The 15,264-nt window shown below is 51.2% G+C and overlaps 4 protein-coding genes across 4 annotated transcripts; 2 read left to right on the top strand and 2 right to left on the bottom strand.

Moving 5' to 3' along the window:
* Positions 1-536: 536 nt before the first annotated feature.
* On the top strand, positions 537-2,437 carry BZA05DRAFT_372383 (uncharacterized protein; the record flags this gene model as incomplete). Its single annotated transcript, XM_051481705.1, has 5 exons — positions 537-637; positions 748-1,532; positions 1,601-1,751; positions 1,819-1,902; positions 1,956-2,437. Exons 2-5 carry the CDS (start codon positions 756-758, stop codon positions 2,435-2,437), a joined length of 1,494 nt encoding a protein of 497 aa, XP_051340597.1. The 5' UTR covers positions 537-637; positions 748-755.
* A 4,953-nt stretch (positions 2,438-7,390) lies between these two features.
* BZA05DRAFT_336195 (uncharacterized protein) lies at positions 7,391-11,947 on the bottom strand (the record flags this gene model as incomplete). The annotated part of the gene is made up of 6 exons (XM_051480801.1): positions 7,391-7,515; positions 7,582-8,122; positions 8,180-9,236; positions 9,317-10,809; positions 10,859-11,765; positions 11,832-11,947. 6 exons carry the CDS (start codon positions 11,945-11,947, stop codon positions 7,391-7,393), a joined length of 4,239 nt encoding a protein of 1,412 aa, XP_051340596.1.
* A 617-nt stretch (positions 11,948-12,564) lies between these two features.
* Positions 12,565-12,967, top strand: BZA05DRAFT_395495 (uncharacterized protein). The gene has a single exon (XM_051483445.1). It carries the CDS (start codon positions 12,640-12,642, stop codon positions 12,958-12,960), a length of 321 nt encoding a protein of 106 aa, XP_051340595.1. The 5' UTR covers positions 12,565-12,639; the 3' UTR covers positions 12,961-12,967.
* Positions 12,968-13,258: 291 nt separating this feature from the next.
* BZA05DRAFT_372376 (WD40-repeat-containing domain protein) lies at positions 13,259-14,973 on the bottom strand. The gene is made up of 2 exons (XM_051481704.1): positions 13,936-14,973; positions 13,259-13,881 (listed from the first exon to the last, which is right to left on the bottom strand). Exons 1-2 carry the CDS (start codon positions 14,912-14,914, stop codon positions 13,433-13,435), a joined length of 1,428 nt encoding a protein of 475 aa, XP_051340594.1. The 5' UTR covers positions 14,915-14,973; the 3' UTR covers positions 13,259-13,432.
* Between the last annotated feature and the right edge of the window lie 291 nt (positions 14,974-15,264).

The following is a 15,264-nucleotide window of genomic DNA, read 5'->3' as shown; positions in this document are numbered from 1 at the left end:
CTTTTGGGCTTCCAGCTTCTTGAATCTCCATATGTACGAATTGTAGACCGGGAAAGCTCCGTGCCAAGCTACCAGGCGTGCTGCGGGATCCGGCGCCGCCGTCGGCCAGGTCTAACTAACTAGTCGCGGGTGATTGCTTGCATGACGGCAAGTATGATATAGTTCGACATCGCTGCGAGATTCTTGGACTGTTCAACGGCGTTCCTCACAGAGAAGCTGCCTTCATCTCCTTTTCAGCATATCTACATACATATCCCGGGTCACCCCGCCTTATCGGCCAACGGTGATACTACATTAGAGCATTCTCCACTTGCAAGGGACATTAGTTAGAGTAGAGTAGATGAGTGTTGCTTGGCAGCAGTGCGGCCGTCACCGCCCTCTAGCAGTTCAGTTACTGGTCGCCGCCGCCGCAGATTTGTCCGCACTAGAAAGAAACGTATGGGCCAATGCATTGGATGTGTCACGAGCGAAGCGCCCCGATAGTTACACTCCATATACTGTCCACATCGCGACATGTTTCCCCACCACCGCTCGAGCATCTACACTTGACCTTCCCCATCTAGAGCAACTTCCGCAATGTTGAGCTGGAAATTGCCTATCGTATCGTCGTGTGTGTGACTTCTAGCTCCGTACTTAGGTATGTTGCTTCGATTGTAGGGTACTGGCATCGTGGAGGATTGGGGAGTGAACCGACATATAACCCCTCGTACTGGCGACTGGTTTTCGTCGTGCTAACCACTACCTAAGTACCTACGATGCGTATCCTCACGGTCCTCCCGCTCCTCTCTGTTGCGCTCGCAGCAGCAGCACCTCAGAAGGCGATATCTCCCCATGCCGTCGTCGCAGATATCCAGCAATCGGCGTTGATGGACAACCTCGCGCGTCTGGCCAGGATTGCCGAAAACAACGGTGGCAATCGAGCCTTCGGCCTGCCCGGATACCGAGCCAGCGTGGATTTTGTCCTCGAGCGGCTGGCGAAGTTCGGACGGACGGTGGATTTCCACGAGCAGGCTTTTCAGGCGTTGTTTGCCATCGTCGATGACATCCAGCTGAGCGCGGTGGGCGGCGAGGATGTGTATGTTTTCGGCCTGACGTACAGTCCTTCGACGGTGCCTGGGGGAGTGACGGCAGAGTTGGTGCTCGCTCCTGATGGCCTCGAGGGGTGTTCCGCGGCTGGCTTCGACGGCCGCGATGTCAAGGACAAGATCGTGTTGACGCAGCGGTTCCGCTGTCCCGATGGCACCACGCTGGGAGGAAGGGTCAGAGCTGCGGTTGCGGCGGGTGCTGTCGCCGTCATCGTCTATCACGATCTTCCCACCAAGCCAACGGCGGGAACCCCGAGTGCTCCGGATCCTGTCGGCTACCGCTCGGCAGGATTCATCAATAAGGCGGACGGCGAAGCGTGGCGTGCTCGCATCGAAGCCGGGGAAACCATCCAGGTCAACTTCCGGCACCTCCAGACGATCGAGAACCGGACGACGTGGAATGTCATCGCCGAGACAAAGGGTGGCGATCCATCCAGCGTGATAGTGGTATGTAGGACCTTTCGGTCCAGGTTGCTAGTCGGTCGTGACGCTCACCATATACTACTCGTAACTAGCTCGGAGCACATCTGGATTCCGTCCAAGCGGGACCGGGTGTTAACGACGACGGATCCGGAACATCTTTGATAATGGAGCTACTTGCATCGACGCAGCAGTACCGACCCAACCTCAAGCTACGGTTCTGCTGGTGGGGGGCCGAAGAAAATGGTATGTACCTACCTACGGTCACGGCAAGTTTTCATACCGCGGTAGTTGACAAGCTGATGGAAATAAGGTCTTCTCGGATCCAAACATTACGTTGCCGCCCTACCGGCAAGGGATCTGCAAAACATCCGAGCATATCTCAACTTCGATATGGGTAAATCATATTTTTTCTGACTAGCACATACGAGCGGCCGCTAACTCCCGCAGTAAGCCGCGGCTATTTCGGCGTCTTCGACGGCGACGGCAGCACGCACGGGCTAGCCGGTGCCGCAGGCAGCGGGGTGATCGAGGCGCTGCTTGCGGAATACCTAGAGAAGAAGGAGCACGTTACCGTGACCCCCGCCGTGTTCACCGGCGGCAGTGACTATGCTAGTTTCATGTCGCAGGGCATTCCGGTTGGCGGGTTGCATACCGGAACTGGGGTGGAACAGGATGCCTGCTACCATCAGGAGTGCGATGGTTACGGCAATGCCAACGCTACCGTCCTGGCCAAGAATGCGAGGACTGCTGGGCATGTTATGGCTCGATTGGCCATTGATGGAAAGAAGCTGATACCCAAGTGGAACTCTACTGCCGCGGTAGCAGACAGGCGTAGCGGTATGAGCGCCATGTTGGTGAATGATCAGGGGTTTGCGTGGGGCGTTGAGGAAGGAGGGAGACATACGGGATGTGAACTCGGTGACGAGTAGATGGGTTTCCCGGCTTGTAAATCTGTGGATACTACTCTTTATTAGCATCTAATGAACAATTCTATCTAGTCACAGTCCTTATCCGGGGTGTTGGTGGTGGGACCGGGTGGGCGGTGGTAGTGAGACCGGGTGGGTGGCCATTTCTGAGGCGAATTCGGATCCCCACAGCACCACGATCGATGGGATAGTAAAGTACTAGGGCAAAACTTTTATAACGGAGGCTTAAACGTTTCCTCCCGTATCAGAATTTCTCGGCTCTATACCTACTACTAGCCATGGAAACCCCGAATTCTCTACCTAGAGTACCTACTGAATTTAAGGCCCAGAACAAAAGATTCATGTGTGTTCTAGTCGTACCTTCCGAGAAGGTTCTTCAGTGGCTTTTCGAGAACAGCCACAATGTCCATGTCGAATGTCTCGCAGATCAATCACAGTCGTAGTGTAGGTGATCAGGAAAGTGGTCAAGATACATTCCTGCAGTAATCCATCTCCAGCCGTCCCATGGCGAAGAAACACGTCCAATTCCCCTCTCTATTTTAGGAAATCATTTCCAGCTACCGCCGCAATCGCCGATTTCCGATCCATCCACAAGATCAACACGTAAATATGTACAACAGTACAAGTCCTATCCTCCCATGCGAATTCAAAGCAAACAAAGACTCCAAGATGAAAAGAATAGAAATCAAACTGCCAGCCAACATACAATACTTTCGACAAGTAACTCACGAATAAGCACTCGGACCTGCATCTCATTAGTATCCTGCTCGCCAAGTGCTTCCGTGTGTGTGTATATACTGACCCTCCTATCAAACCCTCGCAATAATATCCGCATTGTCTTTGCAGTACTGCTCAGCCAGTTGCCGAAGTTCATCGGCCCGACAGTCGCGTGCACACTCCAGAATAGCCCTCGCCGTCTCCGGGCGAAGATACTGTTCGTCCCAAAGCATGACTTCAACCGCGCGCTTGAGCCCTGGTAGGAAATAAGCGTCGGCGGTGTTCATGAGCTCAAGGAGGATTTCGACTGTGTAAGAAGGATCGTCCGGAGGGAATTCGGCCAGAACCCCGGTGTATATATAATCGAGCATGCGCTCGACGGTTTCTACGCTTATCCCGTTGCCACGCCAGTCGATCATGTTCTCGGTTTGCTCGACCATGGCCATGGGGCTTTCGAACATCCTCTGAAAGTATTCCGAGGCCGCGCACAACACCATCTTGTGAACGCCAAACTTGTGGTCGTCGACCAAAATGTGCAAGTCGACAAACCGGCCCGACTTATGGAAGCTTTGGAACTCCGAGACGAGAGTGTCCGAGTAGGTCGTCGCGGATTGCAGGCTAGCAGGTGGTGGACCAATTCGTTGAATCGAGCGGACGCCGGAGGTCCTGAGAAGACTGTGGAAGTTTTGGAGGGACTCCCGTACGTATTGAAGGGGCGCTGAGTCATACTCCAGATTGAGACACAAATCCCTGCTGGATACCCACGAATTTTGGAAATCCTTTTTAAGAAGTGCCGTTTCCTGGTCCGAGTTGTACCACACCTCTTTATCCTCAGGGATAGTGAACCCTTCGTCAGAATCCTGTAGATATTTATAGCAAGCCTTCGCACTGCTCAGAAAACTCTTGATATCAATTTCTGAGATTTCGCTCCGCTCCTGAGCCAGAAATACCAAGTGCGAGACAACATCCTGTGGCTTGGGGCGTCCTTGGTTAGGCAGTGATTGGAGAACATAGTTGCTTGGCGCATCCAGGAAGAAGCACTTCTGGCTCCAGCATATTTTGACATCTCTTGGATCGATTCCGTCGGAGAGAGAAATGACACGTGAGTCAGGTACGTTGCGCCTCATCTCTTTATTGAGCATGGTGCCATCCTGTTCGGGAAAGAGAGCAGGTACGAACTGAATATGTTTTATCTTCGTCCAATGATGACCGTTTCCACACACAGCTTGCACTTCCGGGGTCTCGAACCTCAAGAATTCGAACACTTTAATGGCCCGTACCAAAAACACGCCATCCGTGGAGGGATTGCGGGATTGCTCTTCAATAGCCCGTGCACACTGCCGATATATCGCTGAGTTGATGGTCTTCATGGTGTGCCATCTAAAACCCCGAAGCTCTGGATGCAGGAACTTGTTAGGCAGAAGAATTTCATTTTCGTCGTAGAAGGCTGCTTTGAAGATGTAATTCTCGTGATCGAATAATGTATTCGCCAGACGAAACGTCAAATTTCTATCCAGCGCAACTGGTTCCGTCTGCATAGCTTCGGGGAAATCTTTATTGATCCATTCAACGATCTTGAGGTAGTTTTTCAGTCCTTCCACTCCACCTGGAAGTCGGTTGCCCCCGCGCACCAACAAAATATCTGCAAGGAATTCGTGGTGCTCCAAGCGAGGCACAAGCAGAAATTCCCAACGACGAGGATGACTCTGGGCCCAGCTGTTGGTGACGAAGTTTTGTGCCAACGGTACATGTTTGAGGTCGAGACTCGCGGATGGAGCCACTCTGGCCCTCAGGGCTGATATATACTGCTCTTCACTGTCCGTTGATGGTAAAAGTGGTATTTGTCTCAGAATCCGCCGCGCTTCAAACTTGGATTCGAAGTCGTTCCAATCGGCGAACCGGAGTATTTGACTCAATTTCTGGACCCCGAATCAGTTGTGCTCTATGCAACGTTGCCATACACAATGGAGCTATAACTTACCCTTAAATAGTTGGGATTGCCGAGCGATCTAGACATAATGAACGCTTCAATTGTGCTACTCCTTCTGGCTGCAAGTGTCTCGATGCATAGGAGTAACCGGTACAGGCCCGCGCAAGTTTCTAAGCTTTCATAACCAAGTCCGGATTCTGGAAAGGTCCTGGCATTCACTTGATAAAGCCCCGCATCCGCAAATGATTGAAGAATCTCATTGACCTTCGGAAGATCGAGAGAGAGCATTGGCCAGTTTTTGCGGCCTAGTGGATCTTCAAGTATCGCAACGTGCCTATTCTGTTGAAACTCGTCGAGGCGGATGAAAGCATACTCCGAGGCATCACCAGGTCTTGTGGCGACGACAATAGGCAGGCGGACAAGAGCACCATATGCCTCCACTGCTTTCGACGGGTCATGCTGTGCCAAGTTATTGTAGACTCTCCAGATTTCAACAAATAATTCTCGTCGGCGCTTCGCGCTCTGGTCGCCCATAACCTCAAGAACCCTCGGTAAGTCTTTGAGAAAAAAGTGAGAAACATTAAGCCCACCCGATGTCAGCTTGTGGAAAATCGATTCTCCTAATTGCGGATGGACGATCAATTGGGGCACCAAGCCCTCCAGCGCTTCGCTCAATGTGTCATTGGAGACAGGTATCATGAAATCGGCATCGCCCTTGCTCCTAAAGAGTCCCCGACTCTTATCCGCAAGTGGCAAGATGGTGCATCCAAGGAGAATTTCCGGGGGGATTTCATCGGTCAAAATGAATTTGAAAAGATTGCTGATGACCGCTATGTCTGAATTATGAGATCTCCCCCACTCCTCCCAGAGCATCTCGCAATTCTCCTCATTCTTGAAGAGTTCCGCCACAAATATGGGTGATAATGTGCGGAGAGTAGTCGATTCGCTGGTTTTGTGTACGCGCTTCAAACCACTGAGTGCCTTTCCGGTAGGTCGGACCAGTTTCCAGCCACGGAGGGGCATTCGGTGAAGTAACCCGGCAAGTATTTTAGGCATTTCCGAGTTGGACAGCAGGTTGAAACAGGCATGGTTGGCTGTTGTGAGTTCCCACGCCCCAGCCACATCACTCTTGTGAACTGGGAAAATCTTGTATTCGCAATCGGGGTTGAGAATTGTTGTCCAAAACGAAGCCTTCAGCACGTTACTCAGTTCGATAGCGGGTCCGTTAGACTTGGCGCTCTCCTGGGGATACTCCGGCCAAAATTCGTAAACTGGACATTTCGGGAGCTTTGCTATTTCGGCCAACAGAGTCGCGTACAGAGGAGCGACTTGAGACTCCATAAGCCATCGATTCCAGTCGTGGCCATCGCTTTCGAGCCACGCGTGTCTGTCACTTTGGATCGCCAAGTCCTGATTCACGCTCAGTCAGCAGAGGTCATGTATCACAGGAATAGGATAACAGACTGCAGAGACATGGACCGGCAGTCCAAGCTTATGGTCTGTCGGTGCACCTAAGAATAGACGTCCAGGGTCTGATAGCTGTGACGGGACGATTCGGGCTGCAATGCCACATCGCGCTTCCAGCTTGTGCCGTTCACAGGTCACTCGTACATCTGCAGGAATCTCGTGCGGTTCCAGCATCGAACGAGCAACCATCCATTCGGTCTCTGTTGTTTTGAAATCAGCCTGTTGGAGAATTTTGTGCTTTATCTTGAATGTGGAGATTCCGATCATGTGTCCGGGCGGCCGCTCAGTTATGACTTCCCACTGTAACTTGTTGCTAGCCTTGCCGTCCTGAATTTGGAATCGTATTGATTTGATGTTTTTGAGGAAGACAAGTGCCGTGACCGCGTCCTTGTAGTACTCTGTGAGAGCCATTTCGACGGTTCGAATCGTGGTGGGATCACGGCTCGAATATATTTTGCTCTTTTCCCGTGACTTCATGATGGGAAATCGAAATAAGGTGCCATCAAAGGAATCGCTTTCGGCTGCAAATCCAAATTGGCCGACGAACGGCCGAAGTTGGTCAGGCCCTGGAGATATGTAAGTGGAGTGCTCTGATATAATTTCAGGATTAGACGCATACACAGCTGGCGGACCTGCTTGATAGCTATTCGCATTCCTCTCAGACGTTTCCTGGTTGCAGGGTTTTCTGGCAGGCGCAATTGCTCAGGGCTACTCAATAGATTAGTTCCGCATGATGTAGTGTTCACAGGGAGAAGCTCACTCGAATATAACAAAATAATCTCCAGAAAGGATCATCGGTGTTTGGGTGTAGTGATACTATGGCTGGTCAGTTATGAAGCACGCTACAGCTTCGTAAGGATTACCATAGTCAGCGAACCACGACCAAACCTGCCAATCTTCGATGGTTCATCACCCCTAGAACCAACTCCGATCTTGACAATCGCCTGAAAGTCCTTCTCACGGAATACTATAGGAAATATAATATCAGCTTGATTGATTCATTGCCGGTGATGAGCGGTAGAAAAACGCTTACCGCCATTGTTGAAGCACAGGAGAGAAGGTCCATGACACTCCTCCAGTTCTTTGGTGATGAGCTTCGTCCGCTCATGATACTCTGTCTGGTCCAGTATCCAGCAAATATCGCTTGCTCCTCCCGAATCCTCTGCGTTGGCTAGATATTCATTGAAGGTGCGTCGGCTCGAATAGCGCTTGAGTGTGTCTGAGATGACAACCGTAAGATCCTCTGACTGTTCGTAATCCTGTACGAACTCGGGGCCAACCCTTTCATGGAGGAATCGCTGTTGAATGGTAGGAATCCTAAGTGCCTCAACGATCGTTGGAGGAATTGATGGATGCAGTAAATGAAGATTCATCGCGCCTGCATCCCCGGGCTGAGCTCCAGCCGTCAATTCTGACAGCGCACGCGGCGTGCCATTGGTGTCCGGAGCCATCCAAGAGGCGTCGTCGGAGTCGTTAAAGTAGGGGGCAACTTGCTCCAAGAGTGCCACAAACACCTTCAAGTCTTCCCCGGCCATTCTGCCCTTAGCTACTATGGTAACTTGTACTTCTCGGAGCTATATAGGGAGTTTTAGTATGATAATCCTGACCAGTAGTAGAGACACATCCCATACCTTTTCAAACGAAGGCACCTGTTGTGTTTGAAAAATGGGATCTGCGTTAAGGTTGAGATATTCTCCAACCTGCAGATTGACGTTATCGATGTACGGATGAAAGCTCGCAGACTTGAAGAAGACATCCGAACGTCGGTAATATCCACCGGAGGCTCCTGGAATCCACGCCCTAGTATCTAGCTCCTGTATCCCGGATAGCCACTTAGATTTCAGCAGAGATAAAATAGCGGAAGTGTCCTGCCGGGCAACGGCCTCATCGAGTTGCTTAAGAATATATCGGCAATCGGGCCGAACGTCCCACCCTAATCTCTTGTGCCAAGTCCTCGAGAATTCAAGCTCCGTCAGTGGCATTGAATATTCGATCAGTTCTTTTTGATTGTAATCCCGGCACTCCATAGCGTTGTACAATTTCTTGATGCCCTCCTTAGATGCTGGGATCCATCTCATTTGGCAGTGTTTAGCTTCTAGCTTAGGGGGACTTGCTGCCAAATTGAGCAAATGTTGAACTTTGCCCGATATCTCGTCGATCTCCCTCCTGCCTTCGCTGTACATCTCGATTCTTTCGAGGAGGACCTTGTCGGTAATGCGTGTAATCATACCAAGCTGCTCCAAACTCTGTCGGTGCTTAGCCAAATAGGTCGCGTCAGGAAAGACGCCCTCGTCTTCAAAATATAATTTCGATACCGGCATGTCCGTATCGACCGTCTCCTTTGGAGTAGCGAATATTTCCTTCCCGCACACTGGGACAAACTTAGTTCCAGCCAAATCTTCTCGTGCTTTTATAGCCAAATCCCCGAAACATTGTGGCCGAAGGACGTATTTCGACAAGGCGCTTTTCCTTTCAAAGCTAGCCTGGCGCATGTCTGCAAGCACATACTTTTCCAAAAGCATTCTGCGTGACGGCGTAGCTGCTAAGTCGAAGGCGATGAGAATATTTTTGACACCGGGTTCATCTCTGTCAACGAAAATCGTGTTCGAAACTTGGAGAGCTGGAAGCCCGTCCGTACAAGACACTGCCACATACTTTGAATCTATGTCATCGAGGTCTATCCATGGGCTAGTTAACCGCGCTAAAGTTAGCCCTTTGAAAACCAAAAGGTAAATATTTATACAATCGCTTGGGAAGGGTTGATTTACCGCTCTGGCCGTCTGACAAATGCTTCATGGTAGAGAGGTAGCTTGCGGAGAATTTGAACTATGCCTTGGAGGCATTCCTTCTCGCCCGGTGTAATGTTCTGGTATTTCATTACAGGCGACATGACACCCAACTGGAGCACGAGCTGAGATCTCTGCTGTTTGCTTGCAGTTTCGAGAAAACTTGGATACATTCCCAACCAAGTGACAAGTTCCTCGAAATTCTCACAGCAATAAATCCTTTTCGAACGTCGAAAGAAGTCCGAAATCTTCTGGGAGAGTGATTCCGAATAGATCGGGTAGTCTGTACCGGCAGAAACGATTTCTTTGAATAACTGAGAAACTTGGCTGCTGCCAGATATATCAAGCGCTGGCTGGATCTCCGAGAGCTTTCGGAGGCGCCCTCCAGAAAGTGGAATAAGCCAGAGGTCCCCCATCACTGATAGTAGGTTCTCTTGATCCTTTGAAATGGCCCACCTCCAGAAGCGCTCGATCCATTCCATCAATTCCGGCCGAGTAATAATGTCGTTTGATTGCTGTTTATTAGATCTCTCGGCTGAGAAGACATATGTGACGAGATACCAGTGTGCGCCCAATATATTCCAAGGCGAAATAGTGGTAAACCTCTGAAAAGAACCCATGTATTTCATAAAATGATTGTATGTGCCCTCAGATAGCTTTGAATTGACAATGGAGAAAGCTTTGCATTCTGTGAACAGGCTTAACTCTGATTCTCTGCTGAACCGGTATTTCATCGACGATTTCTGAAAGCTACCATATGAACCGTCTACCAGCGGAATTAGGGGAGCCTCACATTTCCCAATGTCTTCGTAATCCCGATCCGTGAGGATATAGTCCAGCAAGATTGAACGAGAAGTTGCGTTAAGGGTGTGTAATGTACCACGAAGAGCGGTCAAGGCAGCACGCACTGTGCGAGGTGAGACACGATCCATCGTCGGCGCGAGTTTCCGGGATATTTCAGTCCTCTTATCGGTAGGCGGGTGGATGACGACAACATGTGCGTTCCGCAGAGCATTCTTCAGCTGCTCCTCTAATTCCTCCGCAAAGAGGACTTCGGAAGCGCATGCAGTTGAGTGGCTTATCGTAGGCAGCAGTTTTCTTCCGTCGATCACAATTTTCTCGAAGACCAAGCCCAGGATTGCGGAAATATGGGTGCTATGGTCTCCGTGATCCTGAGATCCCACCGGCCACAGTGACCATCCGCTAAACGCACATCGCTTCCTTAGGGTCAGATCATGGACGTACTGCAGGTTGCCAACCCAGGCATGGACAACCAGTTCTTGGAAGATCCATCTGTTCCATTGTGCTCCCATCTTTGTTTCGCTGTTTTCGGAGGCGGTTGAATCCTCGTCTTTGTGAATGGAGGCGCGGTCGGGGGTAATCGAAAACATCGCATGAATGTGGGCATGATGATCCACGCGCACCGGGAGCGGCAGCGTGGAGAAAAGCCTTCCGGAGAATTTTGAACCAGCAACCTGTTTGCAGTTAGATAGTCACAAAATTTGAGGTTCTTCAACAGCTTACCTCCAAAATAGGTGTTGCAATAGCGGTCCATGGGAACAGTTTATAACTCCGAGCCCACTTCCCGAGCTCAGACTCTCCAGTCTCATGTCTCATGAGGTGAGTGACAGCAAACTTCGAAATTTGCTCCTTGCCTTGAAGCTGGAAGGCTATCTCCGTCACGAAATTAATTTCGGCGCGTGGTTCGTCTCTTCGCACAAGTACGGACTGATACGGTGTATCGATAGAAAAGGCGTCCGTGATCTCCCCTTCACTGTTGAACTTCCGTGCCACCGCTTTCGCAAATATCTCATCATCGATCCGAAGGATGATCGAAGAAATATGGCGTAAGAACAACAAAGATTCGGCCATCTCAACAGCGAAGGATTTGAAAATGCTTTTAATATCGTCGATCTCGGTAGGCCTCCGGTCCTTGTCAAGCAAAATCCTACTTTGCTTGGCCTGCTCCATCGTCCTGAGCGGCAGACGGATCAACGTGCCATCGAAGGAAGATCTGTGGTCAGGAAGAAGATGCCCGAATGCAGCAAGCTGATTCACCATCTCTTGTTCCTGGCAATCCTCCACAAAGTCGTAGAGCGGCCCCCCAGGCTCCCCCACATCTCTCGACCAAGCCTCGTGGGGATCCAGAATCAACAGCGAGCTCCCACTCAGTATTGAAGGGTTGTCGGTAAAGTTGTAGACGCTATTGAAACCTCTGCCGAATTTCCCCGTGCTGCTCACGTCGTTCATCTTCTCCGAATCGCCAATCTTGCTGAGGGAGCGGAAGTCCCTCTCGGAGAATGTTCGGTTGTTGTAGGCAAACAGAGCTGGGCCTTGATATTCAGCAAGCCCCGCATGTAACAGAGGCTCGGTCGGATATGTGGAGGTATCAAGCACAAACTCGATCATAGTCGCACCGCTGTCGTCCGCACTGATTCGGGGCACATCTATCATCAGCAATCTCGAGATTTGTTCCGGCGGGAAAGGAAGCCTATACTTCTGGCAGAGCTCTCGAAGTACGCCGCCTCCTGCAGGATACTCGCGGATGATGTTTCTCAGAACCGTGGTGAGCGGCTGGTGCTGAGCATTGTTGCGCTTTGGTTTGATAACCATTGCTACGATACACGATACACGATGCAGTTATAGATGATAGTAGAAGTTAGAAAGGTCGGTGGGATAATGTATGAGCAGTTGTGGCTGAGGCGTAGAGTAGGTGTAGCAGAGTCAGGGAGAGCAGAGTAGAGCAGAGTGGAGTAGGCAGGACAGGGTACTATATGGGGTGTGGTTTGTGTGACAGAGTGGCGCGACATGGCCTTTATACTCAAGTATGTGCTTTCTTGTTAGTCTCGTCCTCTCTCTTCGTACGCACCAATAGGTTCCCAGGTCCTTCATACCCCGCTTTCATCAGACGTATCGTAGTATTGAAGTCCGCTATCTAAATCTCGGCCGATTAACGCGCGATTGCCTGCGGGAGTGCGCATTCATGCGCCGAGACCCTGTAGCCAGGCAGTCTTTCGCCTCAGGTTTGCTTCCCAGACTCTGTCCCTGCGAGTCCGCATTCCTGTTGCCTGGAATGTTCGCGGGAACAGCAGCGGGATTGGTACAAGGAATGTGATTTGGCACTGCCGAAGCCGTCCAAAGGATTGGTTGGGTTCAACCGTTTTGCCCGTGGGGGTTGTCCATCAGGTGAGGCTGAAGTGATGTTGCGTAGGACGAATAGAAAGCCGTACATACATTTTTGTCTCCATTGCCGTTGAGTCATCAGACTTCACTCGTACTCAGCCACAGCTACCCTTGTTGATATTATGCGTCTTATTGCCTGTTCCGTGTCACTGCTACCTTCCACTGTCCTTTTGCATATTCCTTCCTGGCTGCTTAGGATTGTCCATGACTTCTCACCAGAGTCAGCCTGTTTAGCTAAAAGCCTTCAAATTCTTCTCTCAGTTTCAACCACCCCAGCCTGTTCGCCTTGGGACCACCAACCTTGGATACCTTTCAAGTTTCCTGCTGTTTCTTCCTGTCTCATGCGAGAACCATCCAGACGAAGAAATACCCCACGGCCCCGGACTGGGATGATGTACTGCCCGTCCGTGATTCTAGCCATTCGCGCCCACGGAACCAAGTAATTGGAAGAAGTAAAGTGAACCTGCTCACACGTTCAGTATCTATGTGATGTTTGCACACACTTAGCGCCCGCCCCCGTCGATTATCGTCATCGCCGGAAGCCAAATTCCAAATAGAGTACAATACATACATGATACAGCAGGAGCCTGGCAGCTCCCTTACTATTTCTACGGGAAGCTGGCTGCCTTGCTGGAATGTATTGTACATTACCTTCTAATGCTTTTTATAGATCGCCGTAACCGCCAGCTAGTAGCTGCTGGAGTCATCCGCGAATTTTGCCACCAGTGTAGAAAATGAGTGGCCTGCCCTTGGATGAGAGCGATAAGGACAAGGCTCTAGATTTGCCGCGAGTCCCGACGTGAGGCCAAACTTTTGGATAGTAAACTAAGAGTCGCCATTTTGACAGGCCATTACATGCAATGATATCCTACTGTGCGCCCTATGGAAACAAAGAATACCCAACCCAAATACCTTTTATTTTTCATCCTTCAGCACCATACCGACCATCCCATTCCACGTCTTTCGATGTACTTCCGCCAGCCTTTCATAGCTCTCATACAATCCAGCCAGCTCGCTCTCAAGTGCAGCAATCTTATCGTCCCCCGCTAGTGCCGGCTTGAGCGCTTTCATCTCCCGCGCACCGTGGAGAATCTGTTCCATGTCGCTGTCGGGTCCAAACGTGCTTGTTTTTGGGCGGAAACCGAAAGGTGTGGATGTTGATAGTGAGGATGTGGAGGTCTCTGGGACGTAGGAAGGTAGTGTTACGGAAACGGAGTATGTTCGTTGGTCGTAGTTGGAGGGAGCGGTGGCGGCGAGGATGACCTCGTATCTAGGTGTGGGGACCACGGTCATCGAGGTGGTGTCGCTGTCAGACGTGATGAGGAAGCCTTTGGGACGTGTCATTTGGAGAGAGGTTACAGGAGCTGTGGGTTTCCGTTAGCAAACATCTTCAATGCTGGTCATGGTTGATTTCTCACCTTTCATCTGACACAAGTTCTTCAACAAGCATCCCGTGGAAACATCCCACACTCCCACCTCGCCCCTCTGGTTCCCGCTCACCACCATATTGCCCTCATAGTTCACCGCCAAACTCAGCACTGACCGCCCGTCAGCGCTGTCGTCAGTTCCCCAAACCTCGCTCACGACAGTAACCGGCACATCCGCGTACTCCTCGATAGTCATCTCCTTCCCACTACCCGCTGTTGCACTGTGGAACTCAACGCACTGGATCCCGCCCTCTTCGAACCCGACATACATCGCTCGCTCGGCAGGATCCAGCGTCACACACAGCGGGATGCCAGAAACCATATACGTGCGCAGATGCTGTCCAGTGTGGAGCTCCCATGTGATAATCGTTCTATCCCTCCCGGCGGTAACCAGCAGCTCCGACGGCCCACCACTGGTCGCACCTCCCACCGCGACCGCGGTCACCGCGTGAATATGCCTATTCAACACCCTCTCCGGTGGTCTCGGCGCATCACTGAGGGTGTTCAACAACACAGGTAGACTCCACACAGAAACCGTCGCGTCCTCCGAGCCCACAACAAGGTGACCACCCCTCCCCCACGCCAGCGCCGAAATCTTCTGCAAATGCACCGTCGGCGGCGCCACCACCCTTGCGGTCGCGAGCTCCCACACGTAGACCCTGCCGCCGGCATTGCCGGCAGCCAGAAACATCCCGCATGGCGAAGCCGAGAGGATCGTGATCGGCCCCGGAAACGGAATTGCGCTCTGGAGCGTACCGGTGCTGGACGAGTAGACGTTGACCACCGCCTTGTCATTTTGCTGGGCGAAGATATGTGTGCTCGTCGCTGTCACACCGCGCGCGGAGGATTGCGAGCGCTTTATTGTGCTGATTGCGGCGCCGGTGTGGAGGTTGTAGTAGGCGATGGAGGGGGTGTCAACACCGTCCCCGACTGTTCGCGTCGTGGCGACGAGCAGCTTTTCCGAGAGCATTTTTTTTGGCGGTTTCTGGGTAGATGGCCGACTGGGTGCGATGGACGTTTGGCTGGAGGTCGTTGCGTGCAGGAAAAATTTAGATTAGATTAGATGCTATCATTACCTTAATTGATCCCTGCACGGATAAATAACGTTTACTTTTTGCCTAGTGTTTTATCGTACAAATCATGCGAGATCACTCGTGATGGGACCGCATCAAAGTGTTCCATTTTACTTGAAATCACCCCGCAACGGGGGCAAAAGACGATAGAGCTTCCCCTCTATTCCCACGGAGCTAGTAGGATAGGTATAGGGGGTTAAGGTCGCTATGCCGGTAGTACAGACAGGCCATATACGACAATAAATCG

The sequence above is a fragment of the Tricharina praecox genome, assembly GCF_024521635.1.
Source record: "Tricharina praecox strain CBS 144465 chromosome Unknown BZA05scaffold_9, whole genome shotgun sequence".
NCBI lineage: Eukaryota > Fungi > Ascomycota > Pezizomycetes > Pezizales > Pyronemataceae > Tricharina > Tricharina praecox.
This window is presented reverse-complemented; position numbering and strand designations above follow the sequence as displayed.